Here is a 21,647-nt window from a genome sequence, read left to right on the forward strand (position 1 = left end):
TGATGCCTGATACCTGATCCTGTCAACACCTCATGATCACACAGGCTGGTGTGCTTCTTCCATGTGGGCTTGTTACTTCTCTGCTACATGGCCACTTGTTTAACTTCAAGCCTTTAAGACCCAAGATGCTATATCTTTTGATAGCCCGGCACCATCAGCTTTCTTCACCACATTTGCTTATGCACCCTCTTTGCCTTCAGCGACCGTGTCCAGAGGGTGGTTAGAACAAAGTGTTCTCGTCTTGAGGGAGGGCTTGAGCAGAGGCCTCAATTCATATTGGTTTTATATGCAACTTGTTCTTTCATTGGTTGTTTGAGAAGACTTTGTGGAACTGAAATACAAAGCCAAGAAATCACTTATCCCTATCAGTTTAGGTCTTGCTGTAAGGTTCCGGGTAGAGTGTGTTAGCCAGGCTCACTAACCAGAATTCTCCGAAAAGGGGGCTTTAGAATCATTGGTCTGGCCCATTCACTTATCCTTCATAGTACTCTCCCATGTGATTAATCATGAACTGTTTTCATGTAGTGTTTTCAACCTTTAGTTTGACACTAAATAAAAAAACAAGAAAATCACTGTCATGAGGTCAATTCCCACTCATAATAACCTTCAAGGATGTAGTAGAACTGCCCTGTGAGTTTCCGGGGCTGTAACTCCTGATGGGATGGGAGAAGAACACCTCATCTTTCTCCCACAGTGCTATCGGTACTTTCAAACTGCCGACCTGGGTAGCAGCCCAACTAGTAACCCACAGTGCCACAGGGAGATGTAAAAATAAAGCTGTGGTGAAGTTCTTATCTTAAAGATTCAAAGTCAGGAGACTCGGCCCCAGTCCCAGCATCATCACCAAAGCTGGTGACCGACAACCCCTCTGATCTGACATTCTTCGGCACCAGGAAGGAGCTTAGGGCAGCTGACCTTTAAAGGCCAGTTCCACCTTTTAATGACACTACGCCTGCACGTTCTTGTTCCTGGGCTTCGAATCTTGTTCACAATACAGCCTGTTCGTTGCCTGCTTCTGTGAGCAGTGACTGGGCCCCGGACAGGCACAGTGGGCCCATTCCGCTTGTAGCCACTGGCCCTGACCTTGGCGGGTCACCCTGCCTCTCGAGGCCCCTCTGGTCACTCAGCTGTGAGGAAGGAGATGCCTGGCTGCTTCCTGCCTGTCTTGCGGGTTGTAAAGGCCAGGACAATATTACAAAGGGTGGATTTCTCCCAGGAATACCATGCCAGAGTCCAAGGCTTTTGCAGTCATTGCTATCCCGTTCAGGACTCGTGAAGGATGAGGAGGGAGGGTGCAGGTATAAGGGTGCCTTATACTGATGGCACCATGGACTGGAAAGAGGCCTTGGAACGCATCTAGAGACCCATTTCATTGACTGGTAAAGATGCAGGAACCAAAGACACTTCACTGATGAACTCCAGAGCTGAGTTTGATGTATAGTTGGAGCCAGAGCCTGATTCTCCTGACTCCCAGTCCAGGGCTCGCTCCATTACACCAAAATGGAGACCCCAGAACAGTGGTGCTCAACCTTCCTCATGCCGCGACCCTTTCATACAGTTCCTCATGTTGTGGTGATCCCCCAACCATGAAACTATTTTAATTGATACTTCATCACTGTCATGAATCAGGCGACCCCTGTGAAAGGGTCACTCAACCCCCAAAGGGGTTGCGACCCAGAGGTTGAGAACCGCTGCCGTAGAAGTAGCTCTTGGCTTTCAAAACCTTCAAAGGGAAGTATGTGTGTAACCGAGGCCTGTTTTGATTAGCTGCAAAAGAAAAAGGTTAACCAGGAAAGTTACTCGGTTTAGGCAAGGAGCCACTAGATCGAGGAGCCAGTAGATTGAGATCTGCTGCTAGCCTAAAGGTTGGCAGTTCCAACGTACTCAGAGGTGCCCCTTCAAAGAGTGGGCTGCAGACCAGAACTCTGCTTCCAGTATCTGCTGCCTGGCTCAGCATCCCCACCCTGCCCACTGAGGGATCCTGCCTGACCCGCTCACTGCCCTGGGGTTTGTGGTGGCCTCTAGGTCCCTGGCTGGAGGTCAGGTTAGCTAGGTAGCATCCCCCCCGCACACACACACATTCTGGTAAGTAGCTATGTGCTGAGTTCTCTGCTTTCTCCCCCTGTAGAGAGAAGACATGGGCCAATGTGCAGACCGTCTCCCTCTCCAGCATCTCCACCCTCCAATTCCAGGACATCGCTAGGACCAGTGAAAGCAAAAGCCTGCCTCAGCGGCCACAACTCTGCCAACAGCACCTCAAAGCCATTCAAAGCGCCCAAAGACAATCTACTTACCTCCAGCAGCAAACAGCACACAGTCTTTTCTGCGAAAGGATCAAGGGATAAAACATGGTGAGTGTTGAGTGCTGGGGAGACAGCCAACATCTGTCTCTCCCCAGCTGTCCCCACTGCTTGTCCCTGTCACCATGGGAAACACTGTCTCCCCTCTGGCGTTCTTCCTGGGCACCGTGTCCCGGAATCTGGGGAAGTGAGAAGGGAAGAGACGGAAACCTAGAATGATGAAATGAAGAGACCTGAATGTTAGGAGGGCTGCGGGGGGGGGGTGTTAAGATGCCATCTTGCCTGTGATGAGAATTTCTTTTTCTTTTCTTTGTTGAGAGCTGAGCCAAGTTGTGTCTAAGAAAAAGGTAACAGGGAAATACTCCTTGGTTATTCCATCATTCACCGCTCAATTTTCTGCCCCAGCAAAGAGTGTAAAGAAGCCAGTGCACACATAGGGGGCCCAGTGAGAGGCCAGGCCGGGCCCCTGCTCATAGAGCCTTCTTGCCAGAAGCAGCCAGGTCCCAGCAGAGGCAGGGGCTTGGAGCCGACCTCCGAGGCAGAGAGAAAAACCAAGGCACATGTCATCCCTTGGATGAGCTGGGAGAGCGCAGGTGCCAGGGGACTGGAATATCAGAGACGTTCGGTGTATCTTTTTCTCTTTTGGTCTTGACCAAAAAGTCAAAAGAGGTAGGCAACCTGTGGAATGAGCAGGTGGGGAAGCTAAGTGGACATCGAGGACAGACTTCCAATGCTGGCCATCAGGTCTAGAGTCCAGCCTCACGCCGTATAGCACTTAACGAAAGCCAGGTGCCATCAAGAGTGTGTGTTAGAGCAGGCCTAGGCTCCCTAGGGCTTTCAGTGGCTGACTTTTTCAGATGTTTCTTCTGAAAAAAGGCCTTTCTTCCTGAAGCACCTCTGGGTAAACTCGAACCTCCAGTCTTTGGGTTAGTACATTAACCATCGGCACCATGCAGGGCTCCTGGGACACGGGAGGATTGACTTCCTACAGGGCCTGGAGCCTCATCCCGGAGGCTTCCTGAAGTCTGAAGAGGGGGTCCAGGGAAAGCCCATCAAAGCCAGCGGTGCATTTAAATGAAAGGGAATCCTGTTAGGAAGTGATTGTTAACTGCACTCAACCTCCTACCTCTGAAAGCCCTGGTGGAATGAAATCATCCCTCTCTCTCTCATTGTCGGTGTGCCCCGGAAATTATGATGACTTTGCAAGGAGCTAATTAGCCAGATCCATTCAGAGTCTCTTGTGCTAGAGGGGAGAGCCTGGACAGGGTAGCCAAGGATGGGCATTACCTGTCACCCAGCCCAGCTGGACATCCGGGCAAGCTTTGTTCTCTCCAAGCCCTTCCAACCTCGTCCATCCTGGAGGAATTGAGGCATAGCTGGGGAGGGAAGGTCCAACCCGAGAATGGCCGCAGGTGGCCTCTGTGCCTGACTGTCAGGAGGCACTAATGCCCAGTGCCTCTTACCCGTGACTCGGGGAGCACCTGGGAGTTTGCCAGCACAGCATTGTATCTGGACTTACTGCCTGTGTTCAAATCCCAGCTAGGTGGCATGGGAAAACTTACTGGGTATAGCTGGGCCTCTGTTTCCTGGTCTGTGGGATGAATAAGTACTCTACCCATCTGTGTAGATGCAGCCGGCACACTGTTTGACTCACAGCGCATGCTCAGGAAATACCTGATGACATAACCTCATTGTCTGCCACAGGATAGGGCAGATGCTACCTGATGTAAAGGCCAATGAGTCCAACCTCCCTTTAAAAAAAAAAAATTGATTCAGAGCTCAGAGATAAGCTACAGAGAAACCAGAAGTGGAGCACCTGGCCAGGGGGCTTCGGAGCCGGGAGGCCCTCCAGCGGCCCATGGCAGACCAGGCAGTGAGCTTGCCGGTGGTCCCCAGAGCGTGAGGTATAACGTGGAGGAGCGCTCCCAGGGGGCCAACGTTCCACAACGCCTCTGGGATTAGGTGCGACCACATTCGCTCCCGCATCCGATGCAGCTTCCAACGCAGGAGGTGTTTTTGAAAGAATCTGGGGAAAGTAGCCAGAGTCCAGAGCAGAGTCACCGAGATGGCTGCAAGCAGGAGAATTGCGCTCCTGGAGACCAAACCTCAAAGCCTAGAGTGTGTCCCTCGCACGGAGAACAGAAAACTCGGCGAATGGGTGATTTACGCAGGGAAGTAGGTGACCAGTCTGAAGACAGAAGGAGAGGTGCTCCCCGGGCCAGGCTGCCCTGATGGCCCCACACTCTTAATTGGTCCATGTCTGCTCACTACTGCCAGGAACTGTGGAGGGGAGAGGCAGTGTCCCCAAGGCTGGACAGGTGGGGCTCGGTGGCTCCCAGCGTGCAGGGAGGAAGGTCAACCACTGAGCCTGGGGAAAAGCAAGTCCTGGTTCTGCGACTGACTTGATGTGTGGCCTTGAATAAGTCACTTACCCTCTCTGAGCCCCATTCACAAGCCTGAATATGGTGAATATGAATATTCTAAGTCACGATCGATCGCTAAGGAACTCTCAGAGATTCCTCATTGCCTACTGAATTAGCGTTAGCCCCCAGCCCCACTTGAGGGGCCTTCTACAACTTGACTGCAGACATCCTGATCCAATCCTGATCATCCAGTGCCTCCCCATTACTCCAGCTGTCCCCCCAAACCTTCCCCGGGTACCTTTACCTAACACATCCACCTGTCTTCATGTAGCATTAACGAACACCTGCTGTGTGCCACACGGAGCTACACAAGGGCCACTGGTGCTCCACATGGCGCCTTTGTGCAAACCAAAAAAGCCCCACCTGCAGTCCTGTAGCAGCGTACACACGTGGCTAGGTGGACTTCACTCCCCCTCACCCTAGGGCAGCGAATCACCTGAACAACTGAGCGGTGCAGCCCTGAGGCTGTCTTGGGGAGCCTGTGGAAAGAGAGACGGCCAGCACAGAGGCCAATGAGATAAGGCTGATGTTGGCTACACCAAAGAAGGACTGAGGACCCAGGAAAGGTTTTTCAAAAGAGGTTACACCTGAGCTGAAGTAGGACGAGTAGGAGTGAGCGAGACAAAGCGCTGGGAAGAGTGTCCCAGGCAGAGGGAACAGACTGTGGAGAGCGGTTTGCATGTGGGGAATGGCAGGAGCTGGAGCTGGCTGGGTGGCCCCGATGATGAAGCTCCACTATGTGTGCCAATGTTGGGAGTTGGGAGCTCACTCTGAAAGCTTCGTGGAGCTGCAAAGGGAGCAGCTTTCAGCTGTCCCAAGAGACCACTTGGAAATCAATGAAGGCATCCAGGATGCTGCTGGGTGTGGTGTGGGAACAGCCTGGATCAAAGAAATGGAAATGGGCAGGAAGAAGAGGCCAGGTGCAGGCATGGAGGCCAGAGTTTATTCATGGTTAACGGGGGCAAACTGGGCAGGGAAGGGGGCCCTACTGCTTAGGGGGTGCTAAGTTTCCATTGAGGGTGATGAAAAGATTTAGGAACAGATCATGGTGATAATTGCACAACATAGCAAGCATCACTAATGTCACTAGACTGTACGTGTTAAACAGTGGACACGGATCGTGGATGGTTCAGTACATTTTGAAAGTGGGGAGCAGGTGTGTGAGGAACACAAAGGAGGAAAACTCCAGAGGATGCTGGGACCTGTTATTTGTATGGTATGGAATCAAGGTAAAGGGTTTAGAATGATGTGCACGTTTCTGACTTGGATGGCCCTGCCCCTTCCACAAGAGAAGGACAGAAGGGGCCAGAGTTTTGGGGGTGGGGGCTGAATTGAGTTCAGGAGACTTTGAAGTATGTGAGAAGCAGCTACATAGAGGCCCTGAATGTTAGAACCAGGCAGGAGTGCAGGAGAGAGGTATGTGTTGTGAATAGAGATTTGAGGGTCCCCCGTGTCGTTTCAACATGGACATTGAAGTATGAGTGATGGTGCCTCCCAGACAGGGGTGTGGCTCGAGGAGAGCGGGGCTGAGGGCAGGACCCTGGAGATGGTGGGACTAGGGAGGAGGAGGAGTCCGAAGAGGCAGGAGCCACCAGGCCAGTGTTCTTCCCCAGATCATTCCTTTCTCCGCGTGCCCTAAGTGCTCATCAGTCTTCACTGCCCACCTCACTGGGCAGCTTCTCTTCTGGAAGCCGACCACCTGAAATGCTGCCCGACCCCCTTTCACCCTCCACGCCAAAAACAAACCCATTGCTGTCACTGGATCCCCACTCCCAGTGACCCATTCTTTACGGGATGTTGCTCCATTGGGTTTTCTTGGCGGTCATCTACAGAAAAGGGGTGGTAAAGCACCTGACCATTAACCAAAAGACTGGCCATTGGATCCCACCAGATGCGGGGTCCAAGCCAGCAGGAAGAAGTGGGGAGTTATCCACAGTGTCTATTTTTACATAGGACCTAGGCCACATCCCTAAGGAGACATCCTCAGACTCCACCCTAATCTTCCCACAACTGCTTGGCTGCTCACAGCAATACCCTGGTGGAGTTGTGTGCATTGTGTTCAGCCCCAGCTGCAAAACTACTGAGAACCCACGCCCAGCCAAGTTGATACAAGACTATCAGTTGAGTTTGCTTCTGTTGATAGTTATGGAAGCCACTCACTAAGCCTACGTTTTGTGGTACTACAGGGTGACTTCAAACTGCCAACTCTTCATTTAGTTGCCATTCATGGCGTCACAGTCAGTTTCAGCCCCCTGATCAACCCTTATCTCTGCACACTAACCCTGCTCCACAAGATGTATTTGGCTGTTTGAAGCTTATTGCCAGACCTGCGTCCGCAGTCCCACTCACTGCCAGCAAGTCAGTCTGGACTCACAGGGACCCCATGGCACAGAATAGAACCGTTGCCTAGCTTTGTAAAAACTGTAAATATTTGTGGGGACAGAAAGCCTCCTCCTTCTTCTTTGGAGGGGCTAGTGGGTTTGAACTGCCAACCTTTGTGTCAGCAGTCCACAGCACCACTTGGTGGGCTCTAGTCGCCAACCTTTAGGTTCGTGGTTATGGCTGATGGCGGTCAGGCCGGTTCTAGCCCATGGTAGAGGGTTTCCTGCCGGGACCTTTCAGAAGCACATCTCCAGGCTTGCCTAAGGAGGTATTTCTGTGGATTTGAACCACCAACCTTAGGGTGCTTAACCGTTTGTACCACCAGGGGCCTTTAGACCTTGCCTGTGACATGTCCTGCGGTTCACATTTTTCCCCACCGGAGGCGCTCTCTGTGCTCTGCCCTAGATTAGCAGGCCCGTTGTTCCTGGTCAGTAATAACAGAAGGCCCTGCTCTGGGTCAGGTTCTTGCTGACTCCACAAACATGGTTCTCTTTCAGTAAATATTTGTTGAATTGAGTGGAATTGATCTGACCATGGAAAGGGATTGTAAAATGTCCATTCCTGAAGACAGTTAACCTTTCATCACAGAATCATCTAGACCAGCACTGCCCAATGGAAAGATGATGTGTACCACGCACTTGGTCTGAGCAGTTCTAGAACCCACATTTTAAGGGGCGGAAAAACCAGGTGAATGAATTGCAGTCATACATTTGACTTAGCCAAATAGACCCAAAATATTCTCATGGCAACCAGTAATCAATGAGAGAGTGTGCATTCTCAATGTTTTCCTTCTAAGCCTGTAAAATCCCAGGTGAGCTTACCACACACCTCCGTTTGAACCCTGACATCTCATCAGAAAACAGTCTGTATTTAGAGTTCATGATGATTAGAGATGATACAGTAAATTCACATGTCCGAGTTGCTCCAAACATACGTCAGCGTTGTACGTGAGTCAATATTTTCTAATCACGGAAGCCAGCAGATCCGTTTTTCAATTTTAATTCATGAAAGCTAAAATTCAGGTAGCTCCTCAGCTGCAGTGACGTGCTCCATAGTCACACGTGGCCAGTAGCTGCCACATCAGACAATGGAGGTCCAGACATGGAAGTCAGGGGACCCTGAGTCTGCCGGCTCTGTGATTCAAAGATGTGTTCACTGGGCTCATTTAAATTCACTTGTAAGGTGGAAGGAGCCACCTCCCCTCTCTCATCTTAGCCTGGAGGGAGGACTGGGCAGGGCACAGAACCTTCTGCAGCCCAGAGTCCTGGCCCACTGCTCCCTGCGGGCTCCATCGGTCAGTGCTGCTGTTGTTAATGTTGCCCCGCGGCATCCAGTTGATTTTTAACTCTTAAGCATTTCATGTGGCAAAGTGGAATTGCCCCATAGGTTTTTCTAAGGTGTAATCTTTACAGGAAGAGGAGGCATAATGGCACAGTGGCTAAAGTGCTTGGCTGTTGGCTGAACTCATGACCTGCTCTTCAGGACAAAGATGTGGCAGTCCCAGTGACAGCCTTGGAAACTGGATGGATGGAAGCTCTCCCCTGCCCTGTAGGGTTGCTCGGGTCTAATGGAACCTTCACAGGAACGGTTTCCCCCCAAGAACTGAAGAGGGGGTTCAAATTGCCAACCTTTGGGGTAGCAGCAGGGGGCCTTAACCATGGCACCACCCAGGTGCCTGGAGAGCTCTTTATTGGCTGAGTGGGAATCCACTCTGAGCAGTGAGCTTGGTTTTTGAGAAAGGGTTCCTGGTCTTCGGACCAGAGGTGACTGACAGCCAGCCAGTCAGGGGCGCGCTTTCCTAAATAGCCCAAATTCACCCGGGCTGCGTGAAACCTCCCCTTCATCGGAGTGTAGACCCACGTGCTGGCATTCTGCGCGGTTAACGGCTGGGGGGTTGCGTTTTCCCTCCCCTCTGCGCCCCGGGCAGGTTTAAAAAGCACTCTGGGTCAGAGACAGGGGGAAGGCGCTGCGGGCGGGCATCGGCGCCGCCTGACCGCGGCTGTGGAGCCCCCTCCGGCACGCGTGCGTGGCCCTGCCGCGGTGACCCCGAGGAAGGCGGCACCGGGCCGACGCGGCCTCCAGGTGACAGTGGAGAGGGACTTAAGGCTGGTTAGCCCCTTTTGAGCCAAGATGAGCATTCCCGCCTCTCCCCGGGACCCCGGCAGCGCAGGGACTGAGCAGCAGCCCCACGTACCCAGCCGCTGTCGCCCAGGCCACCCCGGGCCCGCGGGTGAGTGGATGGTGGTGCCGCAGCGCTTGGGGGGACCCCGGGTGGGGGTCGTGGGGCGCGTCGGGCGGAGGACCAGGAGCAGGAGGAGGCGCCCTCCCCCGCCCTCCCGCATGGCTGGTTGCCTTCTCGTCGGGCCTCATCACCCACACGTGTGTGTTGAATGCCAACTATGCTCCGCTATTAAAAATGCAAGAGCGGAGCCTGCTGCTCCAGAAGGAAAATGAGCCAAAGCGAAAGAGAAATCAGCAGGCTGGCGGCCTCCCGCTTGCCCCGCAGCACGTGCGAGAGTGCGTGGGGGTGGGGGGGAGGGGAGGTCCCCTCCCCCTGGAGGCGGGGCTCCTCTCGGAGTGGCGCGTGGGGGGCGGGGCCCAGGGCCGGGCCTGGGCACTTCCCCCAGGGAGAGGCTAACCCTGAGCCGGCACCACGCCCAGGGGGAGGGGAGGTTGCCCTTCTCTCGGCGGCCCGGTACTGGCATGAACCAGGGTAAAACCACCGCTCTGGACTGATAACTTCGGAAAACGGGGTGTCCGCCCCGCGCTGCCACGCAGGCTGGGACATACCGGAGACCTCAGGGCCTGGGGCCTCTCGCCCAGCCCCCTGTCTGTCACTGCCCTGCCCAGAATTACCCCGCAGGCTGTCTTAACCCCGTGGGAGGTGGAGTACATGGCGCCCAAATGCCACTGCCAATATTTTAACCCTTTCACTTTCCTGGAGTCGTTATCTATTTGTTGGCAACTAACAACAGTAACATGCTGAAAGGAACGCATTCCAAATGTTCTTTTGGGGCGCCGTCCAGTGAATTAGTACTCCCACCCAAAACCAAACTCACTGCCCTGGGGTCGTTTCCCACACTGTAAGGCAGGGTAGAATTGCACGCATGCACGCGCGCGCACACACACACACACACGGATTTCGGAGGCTATAACTCTCTGTGGGAGTAGAGAGCCTCGTCTGTATCCCGCCGAGCAGCTGGTGGTTTTGAACAGTCAACCTTGTGGTTAGCAGCCCGTCGCGGTCACCACTATGCCACCTGGGCGCCAGCGCAGAACTGTTGGGTGGGTTCAAACCACCAACCTTTCAGTTTAGCAGCCAAGCGCTTTGGCCTGGCGCCCCGAGGGTCGCCTCTCACTTTTTACACGGGAGAGCTGGGTTCATCTTCCCTGCGCAACGCCCTCCGCGGCCGTGCACGTTGCAGTGAGACTAATGAGCAGGTGTCAGCAGAGCTTCCACATGACGAAGCAGCTCAGTCAGAGAAAACCAATGGATGGCAAGAGCCCGCGCTGTGACTGATGGCTTTGTGTTGCATGGTGTCGCCATGAGTTGGGGTTGACGTGATGGCAGCCACGGACAGCAACAGATAGCGGAGGAGGGAACAAGGAGAGAACAGCATGGCGGGAAGAAGGTGGGAGCTCCTGCGTGTCACCGGGCGCCTCGCCACCCTCACCTTCATTACCTCGGACTTCCGCTAGACCAGGGGCAGCTGCGGGCTAGTTCTCCTGTAAAGCCTGTGATCTTAACAGGACTTGGCGCATGCTGGTTGGGCGTTCTATGGGATCTATGATTTAACCTTCCTTGAGCCCATTCATTCTGAAAACACTCATTGAGCCCTTCCTACGGGCCAGGTAATGTGTGTGACACTGGGCTCATTGGAGCACAAGGTTCCTGCAGTCAGGCTGCTCCCATTCTGCTCAGGACAGACACACGCACTGCCACCATGTCAGGGTCGACATAGCGACTCTATGGGGCGGGTCGAACTGCCCCTGTGAGTTTCCAAGACCAGCTGCTGATGGGAGTAGAAGGCCCATCTTTCTTCTGTGGAGCAGCTGGTGGTTTCGAACTGCCGACCTTGCAGTGTGAGTAACCACTATGCAACCAGGGCTACTCCTCAGACTGCTCATTGTCTGCTCAGGACAAATAGACATAGAAATAAAACCTCATCGCGTAACACAGTTAGGGGTCCCTGGAAGTGGGGTTCGGAGCCACCCAGAGGTGGCTAGGAAGACAGGTCCTGGAACCCTGTGGAACGGGTCTACTTGGCATGCGTGGGCCACCCACCATGAGTCAGAGTCACTTCCACAGCAAGTGGCAACAAGAGAGAAAAACAAATGCATAGATGAAAGCGAGTGCTCTCCCACAGAGTACAGACACACCTAGGAAGGAATGGCCAGCACTGAGCAAGGCAAGGCAGCCAATTGGGAGGGTGGGAAGTGCCCTTTAGGGCAGGAGAGAGGGCTACCCGAAGAGAGGACCACCTAGCCCACAGGAGGCACAGAACCAGGCAGGAGTTCTTACTGTGTGGCAGCAGAGAAGGTGCCTGGGGCCCAGGGGGTGGGGGGTAGCAGGGAAGAGGCATGAGGCTGCCCAGCTGTGAAGGATCTCCTGTGGTGGCCAAAGACATTGGCCCTGGTCCTCAGTGGGCATCCTTCAGAGACTTTAAGCAAAGACATGGCATGGGCACAATTGTATGCCTAGAGACAGATCAGAACATCCACAGAGCCAGAGATGGAAAACCCAGTTGTTGTTTTAAAACCAGTGGTTACTGTGTGCCATCGAGTCAGTTCCAGCCCATAGCCACCCTATGCACAATGGAAATAAACACTGCCCACTCCTGGGGCATCCTCACAGGTGGTCCTATGCTTGAGCCCATTGCTGCAACCATGGTGCCAATCCATCTCCTGGAGGGCCTTCCTCTTATTTGCTGTCCCTTGACTTTACCAAACATGATGTCATTCTCCAGGGACTGGTCTCTCCTGACAACATGTATAAAGTATATGAGATGAAGTCTCGCCATCCTTGCCTCTAAGGATGTCCTTTTAGTCCATCATATTTCAATATTCTTCACCAGCACCACAATATCAAATGCATCAATTTTTCTCAAGGCTTCTTTATTCAGTGTCCAACTTTCACATGTATATGTGACTATTGAAAATACCATGGCTTGGGCCAGGCCCACCTTAGTCCTCAAAGTAACATCCTTGCTTTTGAGTACTCTAAAAAGGTCTTGTGCAGCAGATTTATCTAATGCAACCCATCTTTTGATCTCGACCTCTGTTGCCATGAGCATTGATTAGGGGTCCAAGCGAGACAAAATCCTTGACAACTTCAACCTTTTCTCCATTTATCAATATGTTACCCACTGGTCCAGTTTTGAGGATTTTGGTTTTCCTTACATTGAGTTGTAATCCATCCTGAAAGCTACAATCCTGGATCTTCATTAGCAAGTGCTTCAGTTCCTCCTCACTTTCAGCAAGTAAGGCTTTGTCATCTGCGTATCTCAGGTCGTTGATAAACCTTCCTCCAAACCGATGCCACACTTTTCTTCATATAATCCAGCTTCTCTGACCATTTGCTCAGCACACAGATTGAACAAGTGTGGTGAGAGGATAAAACCCTGTCTCACACCTCTCCTGATTTTAAACCATGCAGCATGCCCTTGTTCTAGTCTTACAACTGTCTCTTGACCCATGTACAAGTACCGCATAAGCACAATGAAGTGTTCTGGGATTCCCATTCTTCTCAAGGATAGCCACAGTTTGTTATGATGCACCCAGGCAAATAAAGCACAAGGAAACATCTCTCTGGTATTCTCTGATCTCAGCCAAGATCCACGTGATAGCAGCAATGATATGCCTTGTTCCACGGCTGCTTCTGAATCCAGCCTGAACCTCCGGCAGCTCGGGAAAGACCAGTTGTGAGACTTGTGTCACAGTGCAGGCACGTGCCAGTTCCACCTGAACGGAGGCTGAGGGAGGGGGCAGCTCTCACAGCTGTTAGAGATGTAGTCTTGTCAGACTGACTCATGAGTCACTGAGTGTCCCGGAAAAGCCATGGTTTCTCACTGGATGGTGGTGGGGTTCCCATAATTGTTAGGTACCATCGAGTAGCTTCTGATTCACAGTAGCCCTGTGTACAAGATGACAAAAAGCTGCCTTGTCCTGTGCCAGCCTCACAATTGCCGCTGTGCTTGGACAGACTGTTGCAGCCACTGTGTCAATGCGTCTCTCTTTCGTGGACCATCCATGAGGTCCCTCTCCAAGGACTACGAGGTCTGCCCATTCTCCATTCTAAGGAGCCTAGACTCCTTCCAAGACCAGTTTGTTCGTTCTTGTAGCTCTCCGCGCTCTAGTCAATCTTTTTCCCCAGGACAGATTCAAATACATCGTTGCTCTCATTCATTGTCCAGCTTCCACGGGCCTGAGGTGAATCCTATGACTTGAGTCAGGTGCATCTTCACCCTCAAAGTGACATCTTTACTTTTATGTGTAATCATTTTATTGGAGACTGTTACAGCTCTGATCACAATCCAGCTATCCATCCATTGTGCCAAGCACATTTGTACATTTGTTGCCATCATCATTTTCAAAACATTTTCTTTCTACTTGAACCCTTGGTATCAGCTCCTCATTCCCCCCCCTCCTCCCCCACCTTCCCTCCCTTATGAACCCTTGATAATTTTTTTTTTCATGTCTTACACTGACCGAGGTCTCCCTTCAGCCAGTTTTCTATTGTCATCCCCCAGGGAGGGGGTATATGTAGATCATAGTGATCGGTTCCCCTTTTCTCTCCCCACCTTCCCCTTACCCTCCTGGTCTGGCTACTCTCAATATTGGTCCTGAGGGGGTTATCTGTCCTGGATTCCCTCTGTTTCCAGCTCTGATCTGTACCCATGTACATGCTCTTGTCTAGCCAGATTTGTAAGGTAGAATTGGGGTCATGATAGTGAGGGGAGGCAGCATTCAAGGACTAGAGGAAAGTCGTATGTTGCATCAGTGCTGCACTGCACCCTGGCTGGCTCCTCTCTTCCTTGTGACCCTTCTGTCAGAGTGAATCTTGACTTGATAATACCGTGAAAACACCATTGCCCGCCTGTTGGCCCGGTGCAATGCATCCTTTCATTCCTTGCCTGCTGCTTCCATGGGCTTTGATTGTGAATCCAAGTAAAATCAGATCCTGGACCACAACACCCTGCCACTATCTTCTCCGTCGATCATGATGTTGCTTGTTGGCGCCGTTGTGAGGAGTCCCCCTCCCCCTTTCTGTGCCAGTGTCATCCATAATGAAGGCTGTGTCGTCTTTGATCTCCATCCGTAAGTGCTTCGAGCCATCGAAGCTTTCACAAACAGGGCAGATTGCAAATTGTTAATGAGCCTTCCTCCAACCCTGGTACCTCTCAAACTCTTTGCTCAGCAGCATACAGATGGAGGAAGTATGGCGAAAGGATTAAACCTGCATGCGCGCCTTTCCTGGTTGTAAACTCTGCAGCACCTTCTTGTTCCACTTGGACAGACTGCCTCTTGGTTTATGTATAACTTCCTCAGGAGCACAGTTAAGAAGTTTAAAGAAAAAGAAGAAGCATGTTTAATTTGGGATGCTAAGTTTGCTCCCAGTCAAAGGTGTAGGACTGCCTGCCCCAGGCTGGATTCCATGTGAATGGGAGAAAGCAAAGTGGGGTGAGTGAGATAGGAGGGTGGCCCCTGGGCCGGCCCTTGCTCAAGGAAGCTCTGAGGGAGCAGAGGCTGGGGCGCTGAGGCACCATGCTGCCAGGCCCTCTCCTTAACTCCCAGCTTACTCACTCAGAAGGAAGAGGGCAGAGGATGGCACTGTCCTTCCCCTCTCAGACCCAGGCCTGGAGTCCACGGTCTCCGGGGAAGAGCCTCCAGCAGAGGAAGGAGGAGGATGTGCTATTGGAAGGCTTTCCTCTCTGCCCCTGGGTCTGGGTTGGCCCAGCGCTTACAGCCTGGACACTGGCCACGTCTGGGCAGCGAATGCCCGTCTGGCGGGAGCTGGTGCCCTCTGGTGACCGCAGAGGGGAGCGCACTGCCCACATTCTGGGCTGAGCTGAGCTGGCCTAGCCCATGCTGCCCTGGGGTTGCTGCCCGCCATGCACCAGCTCACACTCCTGAGCCCACTGTCTCCAGAGTGCTACCTTCCCCAAAACCTGTCCCCAGAGGCTCTCTGGTACATGTATGCGTCCATGTGAGTCCCAATGGCCATTTCCACTGTGAGTCTTGGAAGGAAAGGTAGTGATGTGGCCCTGGGTTACCCTTGGAGTTCATATGGACACACCTCGGGCACAGCAGCTCCCCGGGACGCCCCGAGTCCGTTCGTGCTGCGTGTGCTCGTTGCCAGGAGTATCTGCCTTTCTTTGTCCTCCTCATGCTGATGCTTGCCCAGGACTGCCCAGGAATGCCAGGGCACCTTTAGCACCCTGTTGTTCTTCCAGTGGGTTTGAGGACTGCCTGCTGAGCGCCGAGCTCTGTGCCCTGGGAAGCCCTGATTAGACAGAAGCATGGGAGAGATTATCAGACAGCCCAGGCATCCTGCATGGAGGGGGAGGGGGAGGGAGGGGGGCAGGGAGAGGGGTGCAGACACATGCATACTCCTCCAGAAGTAATCCTAGAGCTCCTACTGTCGCTGAACAGACTTCAGAACTACAGGAGATGTGCCCAGGAGGCTGCGCTTCCTTCTCCACCTCCTTGCAGATGGATACCCCAGGAGGCGCACTGCTCAGTAGACCAGGGGCTGAGCAGCAGGTGCTGATGTGGAGGTAGGCAGGAGGCGCCTGGGAAGGGAATTTACCCTGGAGCCTATGGCTTTTCCTGTCCACAGCACCACACAGAGGAGCCTCTAGGGCGTAGTGAATATGCATCAGGCTGCTAACCTCAAGGTCAGCAGTTTGGAAACCACCAGCTGCTCCTTGGGAGAAAGATGAGGCTGCCTGCTCCGGTAAGAGTCACAGCTGCATAAACCCACTGGGCAGTTCTACTCTGCCCCATAGCGTCAGACTGGACTCGGCGGCAGTGAGTTAAGCACCTACATGCTAAACAATGACCCTAATCTAATTCTCACTCTTTCCTCTCCTCTGGGGAAAGGTGGAAGGCCACCTGCTCTGTCCATCTTGTCCTCTACCCCCTCTACTTCGACCCGAAAGAGAGGGCATGAAGAACCACCAGGAGCCTGATAGTGACCATGGTTCCTGCTCAGACACCCCTCCCAGAAACCTCAGGGCTAAGGTGGTGAGATGTCCATGCTGTTTTAGCTCCAGTTTATTGAGGGCCTACTAGGTGCCGGGAGTCCCTAGAGCAGTGGTTCTCAACCTTCCTAATGTCGCGACCCTTTAATACAGTTCCTCCTGCTGTGGTGACCCCCCCCCCAACCATAAAATTACTTGCTACTTCATAACTGTGATTTTGCTACTGTTGTGAATCGGGCAACCCCTGTGAAAGGGTCATTTGACCCCCAAAAGGATCGTGACCCACAAGTTGAGAACCACTGCCCTAGAGTGATGCAAGTACTTAACACCCACAGCTACTCACCCAATGTTTACAGAGATTGGCACCTTCCCAGGAGTGCCCTGGAGGAAAGGCCGTCAGGCAATCAACTGCTGAAAATCAGCCACTGAAAACCCCGTGAGGTCACCATGTGTCAGGGGGCAGGCACCAGGTGGCAGCCAGCACCAACAATGGTGTGCCCTGGACTACGCTCAGCACCTTGTATGTAAGCGCTCACTTCGCTGTTATCTCTGTGTCGCTGGTAAGAAAGCTGTCCTTCAGAAAGGCGGGCTCCAGAGAGAAGCTGGGCAGGGCACACAGAGGTGGGTGGGTCTGCACCATGCCACCCAGCCGAGAGGCAGGGAAGAACTGGCATCTGCCCTCACCCAACCCCCTTGCCAATCAGCCGCCCTCTTTCTAATTCTTTCGAAAGTCCGTATGGGCCCTGGAGGCCCTGAAACCCGGAAGCCAAGGGGCTCACAATGAGAATATGTCTAACAAGGAAAACTAAGACACTGGATGGGTGTGCTTAGTGTCCAAGTCTGTCTTCCTCAGCGTCATCCTTAACCGTCTTGTAGCGTTCTCCATGCCCTATAAACCTGCCGGGACAATGACGAGATGCCATAGGTCAATTGGCCCTGCTGACCCCCCCCACACACACACACTGTGTTGGCCTCTGGCCACTTTTCTGATTCAAAATCAGTCTGTTTGGGGTTTGTCTCCCTTCCGTTCTGGCGCATGAAAAAATCCCACACCATTCTTCTCAGCTTACCACCTCTACCACCCTCCACCCCTCATTAAGAACAAGGTCTTCCTGACCTAACAGGGCCCGTGGCAGTCTCCCTTGGTGCCATGCTGGGCTGGTGTAAGCCCCCCTTGAAACCAGCACTCTTTTGCTTCCACTGCCAGGAGCACACACGCCCAGTGGCTCTGAGGGCTGGATAGTGTTTTCATAGTTGATTGAAGGCCTGCTGGGTGGGGAGAGGTCAGGAGAGAGCACACACACACAAACACACACAAACACACACTCGCCAGGCTTCCTCTTTGGCCACCAGGCCTGACCCAGAGATAGGCGATTAACCTGACCGATAGTCTTACTTACGCCTTGTGTTCTGTTTGCATTAAATTTTGGCAAGTTGGATTTCTGAAAGCACCCCCACACCCCTCTGCCCACCACCTGAAAAAGGATAGGAGTCCTGGTAGTGTACTGGCTATGTGTTGGGCTGTGATCTTCCAGGTCAGCAATTCAGAACCACCAGCCGCGCCTCGGGAGAAAGATGGGGCTTTCTACTCCTGTAAAGAGTTACAGTCTGGGAAACTCACAGGGGCAGTCCACCCGGTCCTCTAGGGTCACTATGAGTTGGCATCGACTCCATGGCGGTGAATTTTTAGTTTGGGGTTCATGAGTCAGGACGTGTGTCGCACCTGCAGGCCACTGGGTCACGCCAGGTGTTGTGGCTCTGCTTTCTGAGTCGAGTCTTAGTGATGGCCTGACCACCAGCCTACCAACGCCCCCCCAAGTATTTCTTCAAGTGAAAGGATTGAGCTGGTCGTGGTTAGCCACTATCGTGCTTACCCCGATTCCTGGCAGACTCGGGCACAGCAAGAGCAGGATGCTACCCGGTCCTGTGCCAGCCACACAATGACCAGCCTGTTGGCGCCACCACGGCCGGCCACTTCTCTCACAGGCGTCCTCCTTCCGTGATGGTGCCCAAGCAAGCGCATGCGGGACAATGTCCCATGTGACTCTGGATGTTTTCTTTGACTGGTTTTCAGGAAGTAGCCTTGGGGTCGCAGGGTTTAAGCACTTGGCGGATAACCGAAAGGTTGGCAGTTCAAACCCGCCCGGCAGCTCCGGGAGAAAGATCTGCTTCAGTAAAGCTGACAGCAGCAGAGAGAGGCCTGTGGGGCAGTTCCACCCTGTCACGTGAGGTGGTGATAGCTCAAAATGGACTGGACGGGGCCTAACCAAAAAGAAGAAAAACCCCCACCTTTCAGCAGCAGGTCACCAGGCCCACCCATCTTTCTAGTCCGTGTTAGTCTGGGTGCTCCTCGCCCTGCGAGGGTTTGAAACGTTGATGGGTTCATCACTTCCAGCAGCATAGCAACCGGTAAACCAACACTGGACAAACCAACAGACGGCTGGGGGAGAATTTAGATAACATTTCCCAATAGCAACCCCAAAACTGCATTCCAGAAAGCAGAGTAGAATTCCTTGTCTGTGTCTTTTTAAAAAGGGTCGTAAAACCTCCCTCTCACTTGAGGAAACGAAGTCACCTCAAAGCGTGACTGAGAAGTGGCTTAGAAGGCAAGAAGCTGCTTGAAATGGCTTTCTGAAGACCTACTACTGCCACTGATCTGATTCTGACACCTAGTGACCGGCTAGGACAGAGTAGAACTGCCCCTCGGTTTCCAAGACTGTAACCTTTATGGCAACAGGAAGCCTCATCTTCCTCCCTCAGAGTGGCCGATCGGGATCGGTTCAAACTGCCAGCTTTGCGGTTAGCAGCCTAACATGTAACCAGAGCTCTTGCCCGTGGTTAGGGACTGACTTGCCAAGCTCTGCCCGTGGTTAGGGACTGACTTGCCAAGTTGCACAGGCACATGGGCCTTGGTTGAAAGAAGCAATGGGTCGAAGCCATGAGCCCTGTGCACATACGTCACAGGTACCCTCTGCCTTCCAGTTCCCTCCTGTCAGATACTTCCCTGCCCGCTCTGGTAGGGGCTGTGAGGGCTGGCAGAAATGTCTGCAGGCCTGCAGACACTCTGGACCGTTCTCTTACGGTTGTCTGTTGAGGCAGGAGAACCAATCACCATGTGCGAGAAGCATAGCTGGCCTTGCTACACAGCGGCCCTCCCTCCAGCCCCTCGTCTGTCTCCACCTCTGCACCCCTGCAGACATCACTGGGGAGGGGACAAGTCTGCTTGCTGCCAAAGAACTGTTTTCCTTTAAGCTGGAGCGCCTCCTCGGGTCCAGAAGGACCCATGCAGACCATTCAAGCCCCCCGGGAAGGAGAATTGTTGTTGTATAATGCTTTGAGCTCCATTCCGACTCCTCTCGGCCCTACAGGGCAGAGTAGAATTTCCCCAGAGGGTTTCCAAGACTGAGGATTTATATGGGGGAGCCCTGGTTGTGCAGTGGTTAAAGCTGCTCACCGAAAGCTTGGTGGTTCCAACCCACCGGCCCACCTGCAGAAGAAAGGTGTGGCAGTCTGCTTCCACAGAGAGAGAGAGATACAGGATTGCTACCCAGTCGCCACGAGTCAGAGTCCAGGGCGATGGGAATAGACGGCCAGGCCTTTTGTAGCACACTCTCGCCCTTGTGCCCTCACAAGGTGACGCCTTCCTTGTCCCCTGTTCTGGTGAGGGAAGCCTGTTCTGGGGTATGGGGCGGGGTCTGGTGGCAACAAGGAGATGTGCACTGCCTGGGCATGTGAGTAAGACCAGGGACCAGCGCCACCACCAGGGCTCGCTGAAGGAGTCCACCCCAGCAGACAAACCAAGCATTCGGAAATCGGTCAGGGTAAGGGGGAGTTGCCTTCCCCTTTCAAACGCAGCCCCTCCAAACAGGATGGCAGTGGAGGCTAATTATGAAACTCGGGAGCAGAAGTGTATAAACCTCATTACTGAAGGGAAGGAACTGCCAGAGGTTTTGCCTAACCCCAGGGTGATTGCCAGACATGTGTATCACCTAAGTCCGCAGAATAAGGAATCACTTAGTCATCCCAGGGCTGCCAGCTCACCGCCCCCCAGCTCCCAGGTGCACGTGGAGGCGTTGGAGTTGGTGTGGTTACACACAGAGCCGAAGAGCACAGAGGTTAGAACCTGCCGGCCTATTTGCAGATGAGAAATCATGAAACCTATTACTCGGGGATCTGCTGTCATCAGAAAGGGGCCCTAACTCACTTGTCCAGGGCTGGACACTAGCTGAGGAAGGGACACGGTGGATAGAGGAAGTGAGGAAGGAGGGAAGGACAAATGGGAGAAAGCAGAAGCATGCCAGGTGGTGACTTCCAGCTGTGATCTGGCTCCCTGGGGTAAAGCTACAAGGCAGGGCATCACTATGCTAGCCAAGTGGGCACGAGGGACTCTCATCAGCTTCCAGGGTCAGCCCAACTCTTAGCTTGAACAAGATCAGATTTCTCAATTGGCCTTCCAAATCATGTGCCACCCACCATCTCCCCTCCTTTGTCCACCAGTGTAAGATCTCTGGTTGATGCCCGCGGGCGGTGAAGAAAGCACATGACTCAAGAGTATCCAGGGGGTGAGGGGACACGGTCAGAGCTGTGTGATTCCAACTTCTTCCCCCATCTCCTGCCTCTCATTTCTATCTCTCTCTTTCTCACACACTCACACATACTCTGAGTGTGATGAGGTCACGGCTGTGTGATTCACCCTCTCTCTGTCCCTCTCAGGATGTTCGGCTCCTCCCCCTGACATGAAGCTGTGCTCTCCTTAGCTCCTCTGAGCAAGTTAAGGCAAGACTACTGTCGTCCTTCGAATGCACCACCACCCCCATATGTGCCGCCTTGCCGGGGCCGTGCTCCTCAGTGGTTTGGCAGTTACGTAACACTGTCATTTGGCAGTTCTGTGATGATGTAACCACCCCTGGATGTTACGTGATTCATCTGTCAGCTGTAAGGGGGTTAGGCAGGGATGCCACACTCTTCCTCAGGTCACAGCCCTGATCCCATGTCGGGGAGTCCAGCCGAATCTTTTCTCTCACAGGAGATAAAAGGGAGAGGGAATGGAGCAAAGAAGGAGAGGTCTCAGTTGGCACATATTTGGGGGGTCAATCCATGACAACCCTGCCCCCTTCCAAATCCACGAGAACTAATTCCAGAAGGCTGCATACCATCCGCTTTCCCATGCCATTTTGGACAAGACCCAAGCAAGCACGTCCTGCTTGCTGACGCTAAGCTGAAAGTCCAAGCAGAGTCCTGGGACCATTTGTAGTGAAGGGTGTGAATCCGAACTTACTGCCATCGAGTCGGTGCTGACTCCTAGAGAGCTCCCCGCAACACACCCACACACGCCCCGT

General features: G+C 53.2%; 1 protein-coding gene across 5 annotated transcripts in view; it reads left to right on the top strand.

The window, feature by feature from the left end:
* ATXN7L1 (ataxin 7 like 1) overlaps positions 1-21,647 on the top strand; it is a 277,172-nt gene that overhangs the window by 223,930 nt on the left and 31,595 nt on the right. For all 5 annotated transcript variants that reach the window (XM_013004689.2, XM_030885230.2, XM_045288834.1 and 2 more), the window contains one exon: positions 2,129-2,351. In XM_013004689.2, coding sequence (XP_012860143.1) covers positions 2,129-2,351 — 223 coding nt within the window. The remainder of the gene's footprint in view (positions 1-2,128; positions 2,352-21,647) is intronic.

Source organism: Echinops telfairi, unplaced genomic scaffold, assembly GCF_000313985.2.
Source record: "Echinops telfairi isolate 266 unplaced genomic scaffold, ASM31398v2 ScPeMD7_23;HRSCAF=83, whole genome shotgun sequence".
Lineage (NCBI taxonomy): Eukaryota > Metazoa > Chordata > Mammalia > Afrosoricida > Tenrecidae > Echinops > Echinops telfairi.